This window comes from Pinus tabuliformis, chromosome 4_2, assembly GCF_031772625.1.
Source record: "Pinus tabuliformis cultivar Carrire ecotype Pingquan chromosome 4_2, CPIR1, whole genome shotgun sequence".
In the NCBI taxonomy this organism is placed as follows: domain Eukaryota; kingdom Viridiplantae; phylum Streptophyta; class Pinopsida; order Pinales; family Pinaceae; genus Pinus; species Pinus tabuliformis.
The window spans coordinates 516026615-516051930 of NC_142304.1; the positions used below are offsets into that span (position 1 = coordinate 516026615).

At 33.7% G+C, this 25316-nt stretch overlaps 1 protein-coding gene across 1 annotated transcript in view; it reads left to right on the forward strand.

Annotated features, from left to right (window-relative positions):
- Positions 1-8581: 8581 nt before the first annotated feature.
- The window catches only part of LOC149170253 (nicotianamine aminotransferase 1-like), a 106280-nt gene continuing 89545 nt past the window's right edge, over positions 8582-25316 (forward strand). The window contains exons 1-2 of the mRNA XM_089428967.1: positions 8582-8735; positions 9152-9420. Coding sequence (XP_089285093.1) covers positions 8694-8735; positions 9152-9420 — 311 coding nt within the window. The 5' untranslated portion in view covers positions 8582-8693. The remainder of the gene's footprint in view (positions 8736-9151; positions 9421-25316) is intronic.

The window sequence follows — 25316 nt, forward strand, 5'->3', positions numbered from 1 at the left end:
ATTTCTTCCATATCAAAATGGGCTTGGGTCTAGACACCAACAATCTAGCTAAACTTTTGGCCTATAAATTTTTGTTTTACTTTGCTAGAGAAAAAGGGTGTGAAAGCTTATAGGTTTGTGGGGACTCCCTGCTAGTTATTAATTGGTTGAAAGAAGCTCAATAGTGTCATGACATTCTTCTTGCTCCACTATTAGAGGATATTCTCCATTTAAAAAATGTTACATATATAGGGAAAGGAATATCACGGTGGATCAACTATCTAAAGCAAGCTTGGATTTCGCATAAGAGCAATGGTTAATTGAGGAACATAATGGATCAGACCATTATGAATATTATCATAGGCCTTACATGGACCATGGTGCACATGTTCATATTTGAGGATAGTTTTACCACAGTTTTACTTTTCTCTATTTATGTTTACTTTCAGTTTCAACAGTTCATGATGTATATTTTTGGACACTGGTTTTGTCTATCATGAGCAGTAGATATGATATAAAGGACACTTTGTTGTGTATGTATATAAATGCATATATTTTGTATCTACTATTTTATGCATGGATGATTGAAAATGCACTTTGTTGTGTATGTATATGGATGCATATATTTTTGGTCCACTATTTTATGCCATGACATAAAAGGTTTCTGTAGGAACTGTATTTGATCTTCAGTGAACTCTGAGAAGGTAATTTTGTATAATTTATCTAATGAAATAAAATTAAAAAAAAAATTCCAAGGAAAAAAAATAATAATAATTCATGACATTTACAATTATCTTAATTTTAATTAGATGTATATATTGGTTTGGGGGGCATAATAAAGTTAAAAGTTTTGAATCTTGAGTTTAATATTTTTTACTTTTCATTTTATATCTGATTATAAGCATACATCCATCTTAACTCCAGATCTACCAAGTGCAGAGAGGGATCAAATCCATTTTCACTCTAAAAAAGGTTTAAATCTCAAGAGATTTGATCCTTTAGGTGCTTGGTATATCGAGTTAAGATATTGGATCTATGTTAGTTTAATTTCTTCCTTTAAAATGGTTATATTCCACATGAATCTCATGGGTCAATGCCATGGGTTCTCATAAACCTAGAGCTCAAAAACAACCACCAAGTCAAGTTTACCTTATTATTTTAGTTTAAAGTTCTTTTGTTTTAACATAGAATTATTTTTAATTTTCTTTATTGTCGAAAGCTTCTTATTTCAACTTGAGCATCTGTTGACTTTTATTTTTATTTTTTAATTGAGGTGGTAGATTGACTCTCAAGGGAATATGCTCAACATATGCTTCATCTAAATTTGTTAGGTTGCATTAACTTTTAATAAATTTAAAAATTTAGATTCTTCCACCAATTCCCTAGGGATTTGAGATTATTCCAATTCTAATAAGTTCCTCCATGATAAGTTCCTCATTATTATTTATAACATTCATTTATATATAAGCATATTTTATTTAGCAAAATGATACATTACTTTTAATAAATTTAAAAGATTAGATTTGTGCCAAGTGGCTCCCCGCCCACCAATTTCCTAGAGATTTGAGATTATTCCAATTATAATACATTCCTCAATGATAAGTTCCTCATTATTATTTATAACATTCATTTATACATAATCAAATTTTATTTAGCAAAATTGTCCATTTTAAAATAAGATGTGTAGTTCTTGTTTTTTTTTTTTCTCAAGTTAAAGTTGACTCATAACCTTTTTATACATGGCTAATCAGGGAAATGTAAGACATTCTTCGTGTTGCAATAGTTTCTTTTGTTATATGTATGAAGTCTTCGGCTATATCAACCACATTAATGATTTGAATGTGGTTGTCCTAGTTTTATTTTTGACCAAGTAAAAATGTTTAAGGTATGGTTATTTTTATTTTTTATTTTATTTGACCCAGTAAAATGTTTACATAACATAATAAGACAAAGATTTGCATCTTAAGAGATAAGATGTATTTTATTTTTATTTTTATTGTTATGTATTTTGACAGTGTCAAAATGTTTACATAACCTTACAACATCTCTCTTCCATACTGCCCTGGAGAGGGCAACATTAATTCATGAAATTTAGAATTTTCTTAATTTTATAAAAATTGTATATATGTAAAAGGGAGAGAAATAATGGAATTATTTTTTTTAATAAAAGTTTACTTGTAAAAAGTATATATTAATGCTAGAAATTATTTTGAAATAGACTTAGGATTTAACCTCCATGGAATATTCTAAAATATTCTTAATAGTATACACAAATTAAAGGTTGAGGTTTATCTCCAAAAAAAAGTCATACGAATAAGTGTGATATGAAATGAGTTATGGTTTGTGTCTCCATGAATAAGAATCTTGTAATTTTAAAAACACCAATCTAGATCCATCTTAATTTTGGATCTAGCGAGTGCCCATAAAACTCAAATCCCTTTTGAAATACAAACCAAATCTAAATTGATTAATTATTAACCTTTAAAACAGAACAGTTCTCTTCTCACTCCCTATTTTCAAATTAAAACGGTTTAAATCTGTTGGGTCCCTATAATACTAGTGATTACCATGTTGGGTCCCTATAATACTAGTGATTACCCCATTACTATTGTAGTTATACCCCTTATTTATATTGTTGTGCCCCTATTACCCCCCATATTGTTATTTCTGTGCCCATAGAATCCCCCTATTGTTATTTGTGTGGCTTTATATTATTATTGTTAGGTCGGTTGGATTATATTGTGACTCCTTAGACTCCTATATATAGAAAGGAGGTTTTGTCATTTGTATCATCCAAGAATTGTTAATTTATGTAATGTAAAGGAGGTTGCCCCCTCGAAGAGGCTGAATTCTAAGGCGTGGATCTTTCTTTTCTATCTTTTCTTGAGTTGGTTTCATAACATTTGGTATCAGAGCTTTGGATTCTAGGGTTTCGCTGCTCCAAACAGGTCATCATGGCATTTTCGCTATAACTTTGTTTCTGTGATGTTTCAGAAGTCGCAAAAAAAACCCATTTGAGACGAATTGCCGCTGAACCTTGGGTCCGAATTTCAGAGCTTTTCGCATGATATTTTTGGAGATATGATCTGAGGAAGTTGGCCTTTTTGCAGACTCCTGAATTACATTCAAAACAGGTGACCTGGGGAAAATCGTCATAACTCTCTCTCTGAGGATCGGATTGAAATTTCGTAAAAAGGTACAAAAAGAGGACGGACTGTAGTTTCTTGTATGTGTGTTTGAGATTCAAAGGTTGAAACAGGGACTCGTGGCACGTCGTACAATTTCGCTCTACTGAACCAGTCTAAAAGCAAGTCACTGTGGGAGATTTCACATAACTCTTACTTGGAGAATCCAATTTGGCTCAGACTTGTGGCATTGGAAAGAGGACGCAGAAGGCTACTACAGGTAGCAATTTCAGAACTGGATGATCCGAAATTACAGAGATACATCAGATTCAATATCAGGCTTCTATCAAGTGAAAAAAGGTGTGTAGTTTTTTTTTTTAATTTTATGTAAACTTGGTTTAACGGAATTCAAAGGGCATAGTAAAGCATTATTATCGGTAACTGATGCCCCGAGGAAAGAAAATGCAAACACCTAGTAAGGAACCTGAAAGCTCTAGCATGACTCATGAAGAAGAGGAAGAAATGCTACATGATATATCAAAATTACAAGAACAAGTGCAACAAATGTCACGCTCACAAAAGCTAACAGAAGCTAAGATAAGTGGCGTGGAATCTAAGATAAATGGCGTGGAATCTAAGATAAAGGGCATGGAAACTAAGGTGGAGGATTCGATGGTAAATTTGAAGATAGATTTGAAGACAGACATGGAAGAATTGAAGAACTTGCTACAAGAAAGGGTCACTAATGGTGAAAAGGTAGTAAAGGAAACTCATGATGAGAACAAAAGAAATGTTAATCATGATTCCATAGACTCTAATGTTGGATCGAAGACTCACCATGTTCCAAAAATCGATATGAGGAAGTTTGATGGCAAGGATCCCGCCACATGGATATTACAGATGGAGCAATTCTTCGATCTCAATAATGTGCAAAACACACAAAAGGTACGTATGGCAACTTTATATTTGGAACCAAATCAGTTTGTATGGTATCAATGGCTTTGTTCTCGTAAACAATTTATCACTTGGGCAATTTTTACGGAAGAATTGATAGCACATTATGAGGATACAAAAAGCAACACTTTTTTTAGCCAATTGATAAGTCTCAAACAAAAGGGTTCAATAATGGAGCACATTGAGGAGTTCCAAAAATTGAACATAAGGGTAAAAGATATTCCAGAGGAGCATAGGATTGATGTGTTCATAGGGTCTTTAAAGGATAATATCCAACATGATGTGCGCCTTTGGGAACCTGATTCATTAGAGAAGGCATTCAGGTTAGCAAGAAAAATGGAAAGCAAAATTATGGCAACTAGGAAGCATACCATTCACAACTATAAAGATGGAAGTGTTGTTGCCCATAGTCTTCCACAACCTACAAGGTTGACACCACAACAATTGGAAGAAAAAAGAGCAAAAGGGCTTTGTTACAATTGTGATAGCAAATACACAAAAGGTCATAAGTGTGCTGAGAAGAAATTATTCTACATAGATTGTGAAGAGGAAGAAGAAAAGGAGCAAGAAAGGTCAAAAGAAGAGGATATATTCCAGGAACAAAGCCTAGATGAAGAACAAATAAATCCGACCATATCTTGTAATGCATTGGCGGGAATTACCACTCCTCAAACCATCAAGATAGAAGGACAAATCAAGAAGAAAAAGGTAATAGTGTTGATTGATTCAGGAAGCACCCACAATTTTATTCATTGTAGGGTAGCAAAAGAATTGAATTGCTTCCTATATCCAGCACCAGAGTGTCAAGTGATGATTGCAAATGGAGGAACAATAAATTGCTCTGGAAAGTGCCATAATATCAAGCTATCCATGGGAGAATATGTATTGACTAGCCCAATGCTTTCCATTCCAATGGGAGGTGCTGATGTTGTACTAGGAGTCCAATGGCTACAATCCTTGGGTACAATAGCTTTTAATTTTCAAGAACTTTTCATCAAATTTTCTTCGGAAGGAAAGGAAGTTGAATTAAGGGGTATTGCAGGGAAACCAGGAAAGATAATCAGCTCTAATGGTATGACAAAGCTTCTAAAAAAGGAGCAAAGAGGTGTAATTGCACAATTATGTTCGCTAGATGTTTCCACATTGGAATCATCTATTTCTCCAGATCTCCAAAAAGTCTTGGACAATCATTCCAAGGTATTTGAGACTCCCAAAGGTCTCCCACCTATGCGTGATCATGATCATGCTATTCATCTGATTCCAGGAAGTGTTCCTCCAAACATCAGGCCGTACAGATATCCCTATGTCCAAAAAAGTGAAATTGAACGTATGGTTGCAGAAATGCTAGAGGCTGGTATAATTCAACCGAGTCAAAGTTCTTTCTCAGCTCCAGTAGTATTGGTGCACAAGAAGGATGGATCATGGCGCATGTGTCCAGATTATAGGGAGCTCAACAAGCTCACTATTAAAGATAAGTTCCCCATTCCTGTTATTGATGAATTACTGGATGAATTGCATGGATCAATTTACTTCACCAAGTTGGATCTTCGTTCGGGATATCATCAAATCAGAATGAAGATTGAAGACATTCCAAAAACGGCATTTAGAACTCATGAGGGTCATTATGAATTTTTGGTCATGCCTTTTGGCCTTACCAATGCACCTTCAACATTTCAAGGTTTGATGAATTCAATTTTCAAACCATTTCTTATTTTTTGATGATATACTAATCTACAGCAAGTCTTGGAAGGATCATGTTGAACATGTTGACAGGGTGCTACAACTATTGGAGGAGAAACAATTATATGCAAAAAGATCCAAATGTTTCTTTGGAGTCCAGGAGGTGGAATATTTGGGTCATATTGTATCTCATGAAGGAGTTAAGGTAGACCCTAGCAAAATTAAAGCCATTAAGGAATGGAAAATCCCCACATCCATAAAGCATCTGCGAGGATTTCTTGGGTTGACAGGGTATTATCGCAAGTTTGTTAAGAATTATGGGAGAATAGCAGCACCTCTAACAACATTATTGAAGAAAGATTCATTTTCATGGACTCCGGAAGCAACAAAGGCCTTTGAACATCTTAAAGAGGCAATGTGCCAAGCACCGGTCTTAGCTACACCGGACTTCACAAAAACCTTTATTGTGGAATGTGATGCTTCAGGAAATGGAATTGGTGTTGTTCTAATGCAAGATGAAAGACCCATTGCTTTTGAAAGTCGTCCAATCAAGGGAAAGTTTTTAAGCAAAGCTATTTATGAGAAGGAAATGTTGGCAATACTCCATGCACTTAAGAAATGGCGACCCTACCTAATGGGAAGACACTTCAAGGTAAAAACGGATCATGATAGCCTTAAATACTTTTTAGAACAAAGATTATCCTCTGAAGAGCAACAAAAGTGGGTCACAAAGATGTTGGGTTATGACTTTGAAATCATCTACAAAAAAGGGAAGCAAAATGTGGTGGCAGATGCACTCTCAAGAAAGGATGAGGATGTGGAAGCATTGTTGTGTGCCATTTCTATTATCCAACCAGATTGGATAAACGAAGCAAGGGAGGAATGGAAGAATGACGAAGAAGTGTGGGCACTTATTCGAAAGCTACAACAAGATTCCAGTACTTCTGATACATTTAGCTGGAAAAATGATTCGTTATGGTACAAAGATCGCTTATACCTCTGTAAGAATTCCCAGCTAAAACAAAAGATTCTTATGGAATTGCACACTTCTCCCTTAGGAGGGCACTCAGGATTTTTAAAAACTTACCACAGGGTTAAGAAGGAATTTTTTTGGGATGGCCTTAAATCAGATATTCAAAAGTTTGTGGCGGAATGTTTGGTTTGCCAGCAAAATAAAGTTGAAACAATTAAGACACCGGGTCTATTACAACCTTTATCCATTCCAAGCCAACGTTGGGAGGAGGTTTCAATGGATTTTATCACAGGTTTACCCAAGTCTGAGGGAAAGAGTGTCATCATGGTGGTAGTTGACAGACTTACCAAGTATGCACACTTTTGTGCATTATCACATCCATTTAAAGCCAGTACAGTTTCTACTGCATTTATGGAAACAGTTCAAAAGCTACATGGAAACCCAAAGATTATTGTAAGTGACAGAGATCCCATTTTCACTGGAAATTTTTGGACAGAATTATTTTCTTGTCTTGGTACTCAGTTAGCTCATAGCTCATCTTATCATCCTCAATCTGATGGGCAAACTGAGATAGTAAACAAATGTTTGGAAGGATATCTTCGTTGCTTTGTATCTGATAAACAGACACAATGGGTCAAATGGTTGCCTCTGGCTGAATGGTGGTATAACACTTCCTTCCATACAGCAACAAAAATGACCCCATTTATGGCACTTTATGGGTATCAACCACCATCCATCACATCATATTTAAGAGAAAATTCTAAGGTTCAGGCAGTGGAACATCACATCGAACATCAACAACAAGTCCTCCAACTCTTAAAGGATAACCTCGTGTTGGCACAAAATAGAATGAAACAACAGGCAGATCAACATCGCAGTGAAAGAAGTTTTGATGTAGGTGATTGGGTATTCCTACGGCTACAACCATATAAGCAAATGTCCCTAAAGCAAGCTAAGAAGGATAATAAATTATCACCAAAGTATTATGGTCCGTACAAGGTGTTGCAAAAGATTGGTACTATGGCATACAAATTGGAGCTTCCTGCAGCTTCTCGATTGCACCCAGTTTTCCATGTTTCATGTTTAAAGAAGGTTATAGGTGACAAGCTCCCAATTCAAACAATATTGCCAGAACTTGATGAGGAAGGAAAAATTATATTGGAACCAAAAGCAGTCATAGAAACAAGAACTCGACAGCTACGAAATCGATCAATTTCAGAGTATCTTATCAAGTGGAAGAACTTATCTGCTGAAGATTCCACATGGGAGGATGAGAATTTTATGCAGAAGTATCCAGAACTACTCAAGCGTTGAGGACAACACTTTTTTGAAGGAGAGGGGCATGTTGGGTCCCTATAATACTAGTGATTACCATGTTGGGTCCCTATAATACTAGTGATTACCCCATTACTATTGTAGTTATACCCCTTATTTATATTGTTGTGCCCCTATTACCCCCATATTGTTATTTCTGTGCCCATAGAATCCCCCTATTGTTTTTTTGTGGCTTTATATTATTATTGTTAGGTCGGCTGGATTATATTGTGACTCCTTAGACTCCTATATATAGAAAGGAGGTTTTGTCATTTGTATCATCCAAGAATTGTTCATTTATGTAATGTAAAGGAGGTTGCCCCCTCGAAGAGGCTGAATTCTAAGGCGTGGATCTTTCTTTTCTATCTTTTCTTGAGTTGGTTTCATAACAAAATCTCACTAATTGATTTTATAAAATATTCTATAAAACACTCACAATAATTTACTTACTAAAATAAAATTACCCTAACTTTTTTTCATAAAACCCTAACAATTATTAAAATTATTTCTTGAAATGAAACTTCAAAATATTCTCTCCTCTCACAGTCACACCTAAATCGATATCCCACAGACCACCATAACAGCTATAAGTTGAAGAGACCTAGACGGCACAGAAACAGAAACTATTACCCAGCCCAGCTCTGCTCCAGGGATTCCACACCACAACCATGGCGAAGCCGATGCAGCTGAATGACTGTAACGGCATAAAGGTAAAGGAAATCGCCTGAAGCGCGTTTAGATCATCTTTGCTTTAAGCTCAGCTTCAGTAAAAGATCACGAAACTGTGAATTTATGAACTTTATTTAGCTGAATTAGCCTAAATTTTTCTTTTAACTCTGTTCTTGCGGAAATAAAATGAATGCACGAAAATAAAAAATTTCTCTGTTTGCTTTCTGCGAATAAATCTGTTAACTCTGTTCTTGCGGAAATCAAAGAAATGCAGGAAAGGAATTTTTTCTGTGTTTGCTTTCTGTGTATAAACCTGTTCCTTTTCAGCACCTGTGTATAAGGCGGTTCTTGCGGAAATCAAATGAAAGCATGAAAAGGAATTTTTTCTCTGTTTGCTTTCTGCGTCAATTTCCTCATTTGACTTGAAAAATTGCTTAACAAGAACGAATATTTACAGGTCAAAGATTTGAGTAAGTGGAATTTCAGGCCAAGCGAAGCCGTGAAGGGATGCAGCCAGGACATGGTAGGGATTCGCGGCGTGTTGGACTATGTGATGTCTCATTTGAATCCAATCGGGAAGAGCAAAATTCCTCTCGGCCATGGAGATCCCTCCGGGTTCGATTGCTTCAGAACCTCCACTGTTGCAGAAGATGCGTTAGTAGAGGCCATTAGAAGTGGAACATATAATGGATACCCTCCTGCCGTTGGCCTGCCGCAGAGCCGAAGGTAAATATTTCTGTTAGTTGTTGCCCTGTGATCAATTTTTTTGAATTTTGAAAAATGCCCTGGCAACATTTTTTTTATAAGAATTGTTAATGTGAGTATTTTGTTGCGATAATCACATCATTTATATTGATATTTTTATATTTTAGATTCATTAAATTGTAATTGTTATAGCTTAAGTAGGTTTAATGATTAAGAGTATATGTTTTTTTTAAAAGGTTAAATGTTCAAAATCAATAAATAATGTATAATTTTATAAATTTAATAATCAAATCGTTTAAAATTAAATAATAATAATGTAAAATTTTTAAATATTAATAAAATTAAAATAGATTTATGTTGATTGATTTATAGATCTGGTTTTTCAACTTGTTCTTATGATGAATCAAATTAGTTGGTTTGAAAAGCATGACAATGATTTTCTGAATATGATTTATGCCAAAATTTCTTCATATAATTATTATAGATCATAGAAGCCTCAATTCAACCAAGTAAATATTTTGCTTAAAAAATTTTAATTTAACATTTTTTTTTAATAATACTATTTTTTAAAAAATATTACAAAGTTAATTTCTTCTTATATTTTGATTTCTAATAAAGAATTTCACACATCTATTTTATTTCTTATTAAATTGAACATTTTATTTTATTTTAAAAATTATATTTTGTTGATTTCACATTATGTTAAATAATATATATAAATATGGAATGTAATTTATTATTATTATTATTATTATTAAAAAATTGTATGATTGATTTGACTTTTTAGTAAAGTAATATACATTTATACAAAAAAAATTTACATGATTATAAAATAGTTATTAATACTAGAAATGTAAGGGAAAAGGGTGGAGGGGAATCCATCCCATTAATATTAGCAAAATATTAATTTTCTATTTATATTGGTTTAAGTGCAAAATATTTATATTTTTAGTTTAAGTGTCAAAGCGCAAGGAGAATTATTTCTTCCAAAGAAAAATTATATTATCTTTTTATTATTATAATTTTTTAATATTATGAGCCTCAACATTGCTACACGTCTTATTCATAATAAGTTGTACATTGCAGTTCACTCTTATTAGTCTAATTAACAATTACAAAGCTTGGTAATCCAAAGTTTTTTAGTTAATGTTGTAGAAAGAGTATAGTATAGTATGTTTAGGTTAAATTAGCAAAGTTAGAAGTTAATTCAGATTGATTAGTATTATTTAAACTTGACTTATAAATATGTTAAAATATTTTAAATAATTAAATAGAAGAGTGGGGTTAGATTAAGAAAAAGATTATTATCTCAATTAAGAGATGTTATAAGTAAAGATTAATGAATTAAATGATGTTGGGTTTTTAGTATTTTAAAAAATTATTGACAAAGATGAGTGTAGAAGCATTTTTGGAGGAGAGATAAATGGAGCAGGCAGGCATTATCCTTAGTTTAATTTTGATTTAGATGTCTTTTATATTTCACAATTCTTTTATATTTTTTATTTTGGTTTAGCTATAATTTGCATGAATAAAGTTTTAAATATAAGTTTGCATGCATCATTTAGGTAAGGCACATGCAACTCAATTCAATTTAGTGACATACATGCAGCTTAGTAGTTAAGGCATAAATCTCAAGGAGGATGTATGTTTGCATATCTTAGATCATCTACATTTGAGGCACCATTGTGTATGTCTAAAGATTCATTATACCTACTATTCTTCTCAATCTATAAAAGATAAGGAAGAGGTATAAGTTTATTCATTCAATTTTCAATTCAGTAATTAGTAGTACATTGTTTTCTCATAGCAGATTTCATTTTTAAAAGTAATGAAAAACAATAATTGGTTTTGATTGTCAATTTATAATGTTTCCATTATAATATGTTTTTTATTTTATGCATTTATAAATTCTAACATTAATTACATAATATAGTATTGAGTAGCTTTAAGTTTCAACTATTTAGTTTCATATAAGAATTATTTTGGACTGCATAATTATTTTACCATGGTTTGGGAAAATTTAACATGGTATTAGAGCCTAGTTTTTGAAATCTTCTAAATTCTATGTATAGAAAGGCAAGTTGTTTGGGATAGAGAGTTATTGGATACTTTCATTTGGAAATCAATCTATGCTTCAATGACTGAAGTATATTTGTACTAATGATTAGCACATAGCCCTAAGAAGAGTTGTGGTGTGTGAAACTCTAGCTTACCCACTAAGTGGAGATTGAAGCTTGTTCAATGGCATTGCAATACTGGGTGTTCCCAATATTCATGAAAGTCACTTACTAGAGGGAGCTTCCAACTTTGCACCATGGAAGTTGATATTGTAGAATCTTCTGAAAATGGTAGACTTATGGTACCTTGTGGAGAAGGTGGTTGTGCCACCTATAAATCCCAAAGATCTCACAAAATGTAAGAAGGAAGTGGAAATGAAGTAAACCCTATGGGATTTTGTGAATGTTTGAATGATCCGTCATGTCATGGAGAAGGCTAAAAAATATATGAATTATGCATTGGGAACTTTGTACCAGAGTGTGAACATATTCAGGAAGATGCTTTAAAATAACAAACTCAACACTATCGACATGATCAAGATAAAGATAATGGTGAGTTGTCCCATGAAGATAGTAGAGTTGAGAGATCATATTACTATAGTTGGAGACACGGTTGAGGATAATGAGACAGTTCACCTTTGTTTGAATGGCTTTAGTCCTTGATGGCACAACTTTGCCCAAGTTATCCATGGTTCGGAGAAATTACTCGACTTTGAGCAATTGTGGGATTCTTTGATTGAAGCGGAAATGAGACTACAATAAATCTCAACCAATTACAAGGATGAGAATGATGTACTAGACCTAGCACTCATTGAGAAAGCGGGGAGAGAAAGTAGGAAAGGAGGACCTAGGAAGGTCTAGAAGAGAAAGAAGGAACAACTAGGTTCTTCATGTTAGGGGAATAAATACTTGAGTCGTATCTATTACTTTAGATGAAACAAGCACAATCATTGTGCTTCTTAGTGCCTAGAGAGGAAAAAGGAAAAGGGAAAGCAATAGTAGTAACAAGAGTTTATAGGAAGTGCATAAGCTTAATATGTGAACGAGTTAACTACCATGCTTGATGCTACCTTTGTTATGGTGTCATGTATTTACATGAACACAATATCAAGTGTTGGATGGTATGTGGAAAATAAATCTTTCGTACATATGACTTGTGATAGAAAGAACTTTAGTAGGTTTCAAGAGCAAGAGGGAGGATTGTGTGTGGAGTTGGGTGATGGTGCCATGTATCTTATGAAGGAATTGGGCTCTATGTATTCCCAAATGCCTTCAAGTGATGTTCATGAGCTAGATTTTATCTTATATGTTTGCAAGTTAACTAAGAGACCTCTTTCAGTTTTTTGAATAGTAGATATATAATGTTTGGCTAAGATTGATAACCAAAAAGTCACCATTAGAGACTACAACCATGGATTTGGTCAAAGTATGGCTAGAGGAGTGCAAGAATATCACCTTTATGCACAACTCATAGGTCTATTTTAGTAGGTATGGTATGAATCCATGATGGAGGAATGCACCTCCAGCCTTCAGGAGATAGTTACAGAATTAGCTATTGAAACAATAGTTGATTCCTTGAATATAGTTTATGGGAGTATGGAAAAGTACTAGGGTAAGGTTGTTATAGAAGAAATCTCTTAAGAAGAGGGAGATAATCTTGATGAGACTCTAACTCTAGTTGTCAAAGGATCCTCCTAGGAAGAGGGAGTTTCCCTAAGTGGGTTAATGCATGCACCACCACTTTTCGAATTGAATATCAATAATGTTGGACCTTCTAAGTTTGCAATTTGTTTTATGATAGATTTGATACACCTGTCTTGTCTCTATATACATATGATTTCATTATAGTATAACTCATAATAATGCATGATGTGGTGTGAGAAGGTTTGACCAAAAATGGTATGAAGGGGAAATAAGGTTCACAAGTTGTTGATATAGTGTTCCTTGTATATAAGGTATTCACCTTAAAGATTTTAAAGGGAGTCCAAAGTACATAAGGAAACATTGATCCATATTTATGTTTCTTTAGGTTTATTGGTGGTCAACTTTTTTACCAAGACCCCAACAAGGGAGAGGTTATAGATATAGAGGGAGTATCTTATGTCTAGCAGAGAACACTTTCCTTGGTAAGAGGGAGCGTTGGTGTTTCAATACACTTTTAGAACACTTTCCTTGGTAAGAGGGAGTGTTGGTGTTTCAATACCTTAAAAGTGTATGGTAGAGCGCCATTAGTGTTAGAAGCAAGTAGAGGAGAGCTAGGTGCACACAAAGAAAGCATGTGTAACAGGTGTGTAGGTCAATATGATAGCAAGGCAACCCTCCTCTAGTTGTGTTCTCTACAATTGTATATCGATTTTGTACAACTCCCCTTCAACAATTTTGTATTATAATAGTAATGAGGGCACGCGAGAATTTAGTGGAGGAGATAGAAATAGAGGGTTTTGGGCATGCATGCATCATCCTCAATTTAGTTCTAGTTTAGATGCATTTTCTATTTAGCAATTTAATTATATTTCCTATTTTGCTTTAGTTAGGATTTGCATGCATTATGTTTCTAATATAAGTTTACATGCATTATTTATGTAAGGTGCATGCAGCCTAGCTTAGTTTAATGAAGTTTGTGCAACCTAGTAGTTAAGGCATATATCTTGAAGATGCATGCTTACATACCTTGGATCATTTGTAGTTGGGGCACTATTATGCATGTGTCCATATTCATTATACCTACTCTTCTTCTTAGTCTATAAATCAGAAGGAAGAGGTATAAGTTTATCCATTCATTTTTCAGTTCAATATTTAATAATAGAATTTCATTGTTTTCTTGTTGCATATTTTCATTTTCTGAAGTAATGAAAAGCAACAAGTTTTGGCAATGAATTTATTGTGTTTCCATTTTATATTTCTATGGTAACTATTTATAAACTTTGGCATTAATTACATAGTGAAGTTTTGAGTAGCTTTAAATTTTATGTTGTCCTGTAGAAATTCTTTTAGGGTGTAGAATATATTCACCATGGTTTGAGAAAATTTAACAAATGAAAGGTCAAGGAAAAAAGTTTGGTCACAATCAGAAATCTGTGGCTAATTTTAAGACCCTTTCCCTTATAAAGGTAATTGAAATGTTATTTTATTTCTATTGCTTTAGGCTATTTTTTCATTTGTAATAGAGATCAATTTTGACTGAATTGTTTGTATTTTGTCGTTATGATTGGTTTTATGGAGGTGTTTGATAAGGGATAAATAATATATTCTATTATGGAGAATATCAACACAATGTTATTTAACACTAACATAACTCAAATGGTCGATTTCATTGATAATACTCAATGCACAAGAAAGGAACTTGATAGGTGCCTATGTGAGTGCCTGGATCAATTGAAACCTTCACCTACATATGGAGAATTTTTTATAATGTTATGAGGAGATGGGAAAAAGTAGATCTAATGTTTTTTTTCTTTGAGATCATGATGGTCTTGTCTATGGCACCTTGGATGTCAGGTAGGACTTAATCCTTATACTTGTAACATATATCCTTCTACTCACAAATTCTAAGTTTCCTTTGTTAGGCGCATACCCTAACTCCGTTATTTTAGATGTTTTATTAATGCATGAGACCACCTTCATTGAATAATGCCTAGTTAGTTAATAGTTTCACAATGTAAAAATGGTTTTATTTGTTAATAAGGTGTAAATTAGCCAGTTTGATTTCATTATAAGTGGTCCCATAGTTAGTTAAGATTATCTATGGATAGTTATATGTTGATTATAAGGTTATCTAATGTTTTTTCAAGAATTATTGTTGTATTTGGAGCATTCCTCTTGGAATTTTCCACTTTGAATAGGAAAATGAACATGACTCTCTATTTTTTATTTATATCAAAGAGATTATTCTTAAGATTTATCTCTCTTTTGTCTTGTGTGTTTGGGTTTGCACTATATTTTATGTGAATTACAGTACAATTAGTATTAGAGCTATTTCTTGGGCACGAAGGGGGAGAATTTTTTGGCACAAAGTTGGAGAATTTTTTCTTCCTTTATTGATATTTTTTGGAAAAATGGGACGACATAATATAAACTGAGAACTAAATTCCTCTCTAAAAAATACTCAATTTAAAAAAATATATATATATATATAGATATGTCCAAAATGAAGTTTGGGAAGTGAAGTTATCCACAATTTAAAATTGACAAATTTTTAGTGGTTTTCCTAGTGAGAGTCGTGAATTTCATAAATTGGATATCTTTTTATACACATAGCAGATTTCAATCAAAATTGTGTGACATTCACAATTGGGGTCATAAATAGCATTTTTAAGAACTATCATAGATCCATCTTACCTATGGATCTACCAAGTGCCTAAAGGGATCAAATCTCTCTAGGCGAAAACCTCTTTTAGAGTGCAAAACTTGAGGAAAGATTTGCACCTTAAGATATTTGATTCTTCTCAGTACCTTGTAGATCCATAGTTAATATGGGTCTATGTTGGTCCTTAACAATATTATTTATATTTATATAAATTTCACATCTTTATATGTGTGTGTGTGTGTGTGTTAGAAAAAAAGTTTATTGTAAGTATTATGTTTTTATATGTTTATTGATTACATTTAAATATATATGAAATAATAGTTATGAATATGAATCATTATTTTAATTACTATTTTATAATTACTATGGTAAAATGATTTTAAATATATAGTTGTTTTTATATTATACATAAATTTCATATCTTTATATATAGACTGTTTTTATTTTTAATTATATGTTTATTAAATAAATTTATTAAGTTTTTATATGTTTATTAATTATATGTTCTGAAATATTATAGCTACTAAGTTGAATCATTATTAGTAAAATTTATTTTAATGTGATATATACATTATGATTTTTTCTTTAAAGAATTGGTTGTAATTTTATTAATAAAAACAAAATTAAAATATAAAAAATTGAATTGAATTGATTTATTGCTATTATTCTGTATTATTTTTTAATTGAGTCAACATTATGTATTATTATTATTATTATTATTTTATCTAATGTGCCATTTCAACATCTCCCCCATATTGGATTGTAGGGTGCCTCTTAGGGCAACAAGAAGCTATGGCATCGATCACCACCTAATAATAAGAGTTATGAGATGATTAATGAATGCTAAAATATGATTATAAAATGTATTAAAAATAAAACATAAATCAACGCTATGAAATCGTTCTTCAAGTGAGAGAAAAAATACCTTTTACCATGTAAGAGTAAAATATTATTGCATAAATCAAGGACCAATGATATACTTGATAGTATGTTCTAAGGTGAACAAGATTGTGAACCAGATTGCTTTTGTCCACAATTTCTAGAGAGTGATTTATGAATAAAAACATGGAAAATTCAAATTTAGAGTGAGGAAAAGCCACACAAGAGTGCTTGAAAGCACTTTAAATGCTAAATCATGGATACATTATCTAGAGAAATGAATAAACTATGTAAAAATAACTCAACAATGATAAAATACGAGTTTTAAAAATTATACAAATATGATATTGGCATTAAAGTATATGACTAGGTAGTGAATCCCCCTCGGGTTTCATCTAAAATCTTTAAAATGAAATTCGAGCACAATGAAGCACTTAGGAGATGAATGTCAGCATTATATTATGTTAAATAAGCTTGATAAACAATTCATGAATGAAATATAAATTATGATAGCATTAGAATGTATCTTTTATGGTTAAACCCTAGCTTTAGGGTTTCAAGTTTTCATTTCTTTTGCATAAATTAAATTCTAGAATTGGTAAAGACCTTAAATCAACTCATAATATGTTAAATAAAAACTTTGAGCACAAATTTGTAGGGTGGGTTTTCCCATTTAGGATTAGAAATCAACACTATTATCATAAACCCTTGGATAAAAACGTCTAGAAAATGAAGATAATTTGTTAACTTTGCACTAGACAATAAATCAATATTTTTAATGGTATATATTTTATATATTTTTTGTATTTCCTTATTTTATATGACTTAAAATAAAAATATTTGAATTTGGGTCTTTTTTGGTTGGTAGTTAGGAGTAAGCTTAGTGCCTTATCTCCACTTAGGGCTTATGGAGTCAAATAAGATGAGTCCAAGTAATATTTTCTCTAATAAAGACAAGTCATGAAAACAAAGGCCCTACAATTCAAAAGGAATAGCCTTCACCAACAAGATCCGCAATTGAAGGGAAGAGAATACTTAAACCCCTATCAAGGAGCATAAAGATAATAATAATAATAATAAGGTATTGAGTGCTTATTGCACTAAGGAGAATGTGAGAGATACAAATCATATGTGTCCTCCTTCTAAGTAGGAAAAATTTTAGGGGCTAGTATTTGTAGGTGGGCTAATTTTCCATGTTTTTTTTTGAAAAAAGATTCACTAATTTCCATTTTTTCTAAAATTGGTTCTTTCAAATTTTATAGTATAAAATTATTTTAGCTTATAAATCATTGAAATTTTAGGGTATATATATAATCTTTGAATATTTGAATATTTTCACAAAAATATTGCCAAAAATTTTATAGTTTTCATAGTAAGAACTAGTAAGATTTGCTAAGGTTTCTAAACTTTTAGATAAATTTCCATCCTTAAAATTTTCCCTACTTCCAAGTGACAAAAGTTGGCCCTTCAATGGATCAATCTTACTAGCTAGTAGAAGCCTTAAACCATCCATAGTGTTATCTTTGATGAACCAAGAAAAAGATAGCTCAAAGGATTTGACACCAAAACATTAAATAAAGATATTATATTAATGGCTCGAGAGAGTATTATCGAAGGAGGGCCTCCATTTATAAATGAAGCTCACAGCTCCTTCCCATTCTTTATTCCTTAATTTTATCCTAGGAACCACTCAAAGGTGACTTGTCATCCATGAAACTTTGTGACTAAGTCAAAATACAATTAAATGATGTTTTACATGCTTGAAGCCCTAAAAAAAGAGGTGACATAAAACTCCCCAAAAGGGGAAAATCCTCACCAAATCCTTTAAAACAACTCCAACAAAGCCTCAAATAATGCTCATTAACCTTTAAAATGTGCCTCAAATGGATATCCATGCCCATACCTCATGTGAAGGTACTTCCATGAAGCATGGGAATGACTCTTCAAGTCACAAAAGTACAATGATGTAAAATGAAGCTCAACTCATTATTTTTCAAGTTGTGTCCTTAAGTTACATCCCTATCATCAAAGTGGCCTTAAGTGATTTCCATTTCATAACCTTAAGGTGACACATCACTTAAGTGAACCCTCCAAGCTCAAATATGCTCAAAATAAACTCCACAATTGTCATAAATGCCTACATATGTTGGTTTACTCTCAATAATGATGGAAATTGGCTCAAAAATGCCAAAACAATGAGAGTTCTTTAGCATCTTCATCACGAAATGTATAGAGGGTGTCCATGTGGATGTAAATAGCCCATTTGTGCCTAAGAGAGTATGACCAATGCCTCAATATACATGATGTTCCTTAAGAACTACGAGACTACTTTGGGAGATATGAAACTAGATAAGCATGAGTAGAAACACCTCCAAGGGTTTATAGCCAAAATGCAGTACATACATAAGAAAAAGAGGGTCCATGTGGAGTAAATTAGGTGTACTAAACCATGGGTGTGACAACCCTTACAAAGTGTAGTCACCTTTACATAGCAAATAAAAGATGTGAGTAGTTAAGGTTCATGTAAGTCATTCGTCCTAATAGATCTATCTCATGATGCTTGAATACCTAACCAAAATATAAATGTGCAACTTGATGGGAGTTACTAACATCAAGTGATAGTTGGTAGAAGTAGTAAAACTAAGTATCATGAGAATGGGACTTAAAGGACTAGTCATGAACTGACCAATACTTGTACATCTATCATCCCATCATGGTCACATACTACAAAATCATCACTTTTTTGGCTCATCATGATTTTAACATCTTGTGAAAAAAATCGAGAACACTACAAAGAATTTGAGCTATAACACCCTACACTCACCCTCCCCAAACTAATATGCAATTAAAAATTGAAGGTTTCCTGTAAAATTTTGCAAGTTAGTATATGTCTTGTGGGCAATGGATCGAAATTGAAAAAGCACATTAACTTATTAAACTTAGTTACATTTTGCAGATTTTAACAGTGAAAAAAAGACAACATGCAACATCACAAAACAACAATTTGATGACGAAGTTCACCCCTCCTGGGCTACGTCTCCAGGTCTAGCTTCCAATGTTGGCCCTTTATATTATATGCTCAAAATGTCAATTACATCAACATACAATGCTCAAATTGAAAAAATAACATTTCCATTGTGTTTAGGACACCCAAAAACCGGGTAGGCTCTTCTTGGGCTCAAAAAGGCTGATAATTTCTAAGTTAGGCATCCTTCTTCATTTCCATGCTAACTGTCTTGCAAAATTGACCCTCTGTCAAAATTGGCAATAAATTCTTTCGTTGGTGGTTTTGCGAGGTGACAAACTCACGCGGGTTCGACGACAAATCCACTGAAAATGGTGCAAATTTTTGGGCGTTTAATCAACCTCCACACCCCAAGTTTTTGCCTCTGGTATGGTCACAAGGCAACAATGTGACCGGGGGTACAGGCCAGAGGCCATGTGCCCTGCTAACCCTGACACCTAGTCATGTTAGTTGGCATGTACTCTAGAGTAGGGTGCCATGCGCCCCGCCCCTCCACGTATATCATCAACAATTATGTGGTATTCATTGGAACAGAGGGTTGGGGCTAACTCCCCACCCCCTTTGACTTGGCTCTCAGTCGCAAGTATATCCATATGTCTCGGGGCTAGGGCTATGTGCCCGCCCCTCTGCCTTTCACCACGGTTCTTTATTATATAATGTGACTAGGGATGGGCCGGTCGGGAAAGCCCACTCCCCCCCCCCAACCCCGGCCCCACAAATGTGCCCAATACATTACAGCAAATAAAGATAGCCCACTATACATAATAAGAATCACTATGTGGTCTAACTGTAAGACAGATGGTTGGATCGCCAAAGGTCTCGGGGTCAAACCCTGCCGAGGTCAGTCAGCTCGTTAAAAAAAACTTTGATCAATAACGCAGAGCCACGTGGTGGCCTCCCATAAGGCCACATGGCAGCCATCCATTGGGCTATGTGGTGGTATGTGGTTGGCCCAACCACGATCACCACATCAATAGAAACTCGCCACTTGTCTTGTCTAATCATGCCTCGTGTTAGCACGAGATTGGATCGTTCAGCGACCATACTTGCACGGTCACCCTATTGACGTCAGTTCCACGTCATCGTATATCCTGCCCAGTCAATTGCCTAGTCAACCCTGCAAGTTTAGTTGTTTCCCAAAAAAAACAAAACGCGATAACTTTCTCATACATGTCAGATTGAAGAAATTCAAGCATCATTGGAATCAGAACGACAAGATCTATGATTTGGAACTGTTTTTGGGAGAAGTTGATCACTTTGATTTTTGAGCATATTTTTGATCCCCTAAATCATTCCTCCCCACTAGAAGCTTTTGGACCACCAAAAGTCTGTTTTTACTCATCAAGTGAGGGTACAACTCCCTCACTTTCTCAATCTCAATCCAACTTGCTTTACTTATATTGGTACCTTTGAGCCCCACTCGAAGATACTCCACATTGTCTTTGTGTGAAGTCCTTATTCTCATGTCAAGAATTGAGTCTTCCTACAACTCATTTAAATATTCAGGAGAAAAATATTTTATAGATGGAATCTGAACATTCTCTTCATGATCATCAATCATTGGAGGCTCATACAATCTTAAGTTTTCCACATTCACAACAAAATAAATTTGCATGTAAGGTGGCAAATCTAATTAGAAAGCATTGCTACTAATCTTCTCCAAGATTTTGAAAAGACCATATCTGATTGGCTTGAGCTTTTCACCTTCACCTTGAAGTCTTTCCTTACTGATATACAACCAAACTTGATCTCCCACTTGGAAATAATGATCTACTCGATGCTTGTCATGTCTTGCTTTGTACTTTGCTTTGCTTTTCTCTAGTTGTTCTTGTACTCTTTGATGCACTAGTTGTATTTCTTCAATGAAATGCTTGGCTTTGTCCACATCACTATGTTCATCTAGTTCAATATCTTTACCAAATATGAAATCCAAATGAGACTTTGGAAAATAACCCAAACAAGCTTGAAATGGACATACTTGCATAGATGAATGCTTGGCACGTAGGCATGTTGGATGTAATGCAAATGCTCATCCAAAAGTTTAGGATGCTTACCACAATATCCTCAAAGGAGATGCACTACGGTTTTGTTCACTACTTTTGTCTGGTTGTTGGTTTGTGGATGAAATGCGGTGCTCTTCTTCAACTTGGAGTCCATGATTTCCCATAAACTCAACCAGAACTTCCCGCCAAATCGAGAATCTCGATCAAAAATAATATAAGTGGGTAACCCAAAGTGAACCCATACATTTTGGAAGAACATATTTGTAGTTTTTTCAGTTGTAACATGTTTCTTACATGCCATCAACACACACATTTTGCTGAAATGATCCACAACAACATATAGATAATTATTACCTTTCCTAGACATTGGTAGTCCCCCTACAAAATCCATATAAATACTTTCCCAAGGACGAGAAGGAATAGGAAGTGGAGTGTACAAACCCAAATTCCTATTGCTAGGCTTGCTAGTAGCACACTTGGAACATCCTTTTATATATCTTGAAACAATTTCATTCATGCGAGGCTAATAACAATACCTCTGAATTTGAGAAATTGTTTTGCCTACACCAAAGTGACCAACAATAAGAGAAGTGTGGGCTTCCCTTATGACAATGACTCTTTCACCCCGTGGAACATATAGCTTGCCAAGATGATACAAAAAAATTTATGAACATGATAATCCAACTCTTTAACATGATTTCCTTGAATCAAAGTTACATAAACATCTTTAAAATCTTCACCTTGAGCATACTATTCATTATAACTTTCATGCATGATTGAGTTGTGTTTAAGAATGATGGATGCATTAACAAAAGGTCTTGATAACATATTTGCAACTTTGTTGTATATACCTTTCTTGTACATGATTACCAAATGAAATTGTTGTAGGAATCCCATCCACCTGAAATGTCTAGCTTGTTGTAGCTTGGTTTGCGATTTTAAATATTGCAAAGGTTGATGATCAGTATGAATAATCATTTCTTTACCCATCAAATAACGCTTCCATTTCTTCACGCTTTGTACCAAAGCATATAACTCTTTATCATAAGTTGGATAGTTAATTACTGCATTGGTAAATGTTTCATAATGATAACAAATAGGCTTACCATATTGCATCAAAATTTCTCCCATAACATAATTCTTGCATCGGTTTGAATCTCAAATGGTTTCTTAAGATCTAGAAGTGCTAGAACTGGTGTTGTACTGATTTTCTCTTTCAAAGTGTCAAAGGATTTTTTATGCTTTCCTCCCCACTGAAAGACCTATTTCACACTTGTCAAAGCATGTAATGGTGCTGCAATGAGTGAGAAGTTAGCGATAAATTTTCTCCAATATTGGGTAGCTCCCAAGAAGCCCCTAACTTATGATACATGTTGGGTTTAGTCCAATTCACAATGACTTCAACTTTTGAGGGATCAATCTTCAATTCACCCCCTCCTACAATATGACCCAAATAAACCAAAGAGGTTTTCCCAAATTCACATTTAGACATCTTCAAATATAACTTCTCCTTTTTTAAGACATCTAAAACTTGTTTCACATGCTTGACATGTTCTTCACGAGTCTTATTGAAAATCAGAATATCATCTAAGTATATTATGACAAAATCATCAAGGAATGGTCTCAACACATCATTCATAACTCTCATGAATGTTGCAAATGCATTGCAAAGCCCAAACGACATAACTAACCATTCAAATAAATCGTGTTTTGTCTTGAAAGTAGTTTTCCAAATATCATCTTCAACAATCTTTATCTGATGATAACCACTTCTCAAATCTAACTTAATGAAGTAAACAACTTCCTTTAACTGATCTAGAAAATCATTAATGCAAGGAAGAAGATAACGATTCTTTACCATGATCTTGTCCAAAGCTCTAAAATCCACACACATGCACCATGTACCATCTTTCTTTGGAACTAAGATAATAGGATACCCGCAAGGAGATGTGTTAGGCCTAATGATCCCTTTGTCAAATAGCTCTTGAATTTGCTTCTTGTTCTCTTCATTCTCCAAGACTGACATTCTATGCATGTCAATATTTGGAAGTGGTGCATCATGTTGCAAATGAATCTCATGTTGGATTCCTCTTTTAGGAGGCAACCCTTCAGGTTCTTGAAAAATCTTGTCATAAGTGTTATCAACTTCAACCAATTCATGCTTGAGTTTTCACGTCCAGTGAAAGCTTCAGATTCAACAGTATCTTTAGCTTTAATCATCAATAACACAAAATTCCTACTAGCATTTACATGCCTTTTCATCTAACCAACACTAACAAGAGATAAGTTCATCTTCTTGTGATGTGCTCTAACAATATAATCAACTCCATCTTTAAAAAGATGACATTTGTTCTCATGACGATAGAATATGGTTTTTCGATCATACAAGTATGGACTCCCTAAAACAATTATGCATATATCAAGTGGTACAACATCAAGCTCTACCTCAATTATAAAATTAGTAGTGATAGTGAATTTGAGTTTACATTTTATTGTTACTTGTAATTTGGCATCATCACATACCCAACCCAAAGGGTAAGGTTTAGTATGAGGTGTAGTTTCTAGATTTAATTTCTTGTCAATTGCTTCAGAAATAAGATTGACTTGGGATCCACTATCAAACAATGTATCAATTTTGGTATGTTTTATAATGACCCTGATATAAAAAAGCTCAGTTCTTTCTTTATCATTTTGAGACTCAATAGGCTTGCTAGAAGAACTAGTACTTGCATTAGAAGCTATACCTTTTACTCCCATGGCTGTGATTTTGGTTTCATAACCTGAATAAGATCCTAGATCTTGTTGAGTTGTAGCAGCAGTCTTTTGTTTCCCCTTGTTATTGAACTTCTCTGGTCTCATTTTTGGATGTAATTTCCAACAGTGGTCTTCATCATGACCTTCTTTTCAACAATGTTTACAGATAAGTTTTTCTCCCTCATTCTTGACAATAGCATTATTTTTTCCTTTACCTTTAAACTTCCCCTTTCCTTTGTCTCCATATTTGGAAGGTTTCTTGCTAGTCTCTTGAGGAACATTCTTGCCTCTCGATTCTAAATGAGTTGCTTGAACACATACTTCATCTAGATTGGTGGGATTAAACATAAGTATAGTATGTATCAAATAACTATGTAATCCACCTATGTATTTAAGGAGAGTATCTTGTGAAGACAAATCAACACCCAAGATTAATCTCTTCTTCTAAATTCTTGTGTGTAACTTTAGACACTATAACCTTTAGCTTGTCTAAAATTATTCCAATCCATAATTGCTTTTTGCATCTAAGCTAATGGATAAAATTTCCTTATTAATGCAACTATAAAATCATTCCAAGAAGAGATACTTTTACCACTTTTCTTCAAATCTTCTTGAGTTCTGGCCTCCCACTAGATGAGGGTCGCACTTTCCAAACGAAGAGAAGCAAGCTAGAACTTTGTAACATCATCATCAATCTTTTGAATCTTGCAATAGACTTCAATTTTATGAACCCAATTATCCAACTTTTCAGCATTTACTTCCCTGTTATACATAAGCAATTCAAACTTGACATCAAGCTTAAGAAAAGGATACTTAGCATGTCCTTTTGGAGATTTAGGAGGAGTATGTCTAAGTGTTGAAGGAGGTGAAGAAGGAGGTGAAGAAGGAGGTGA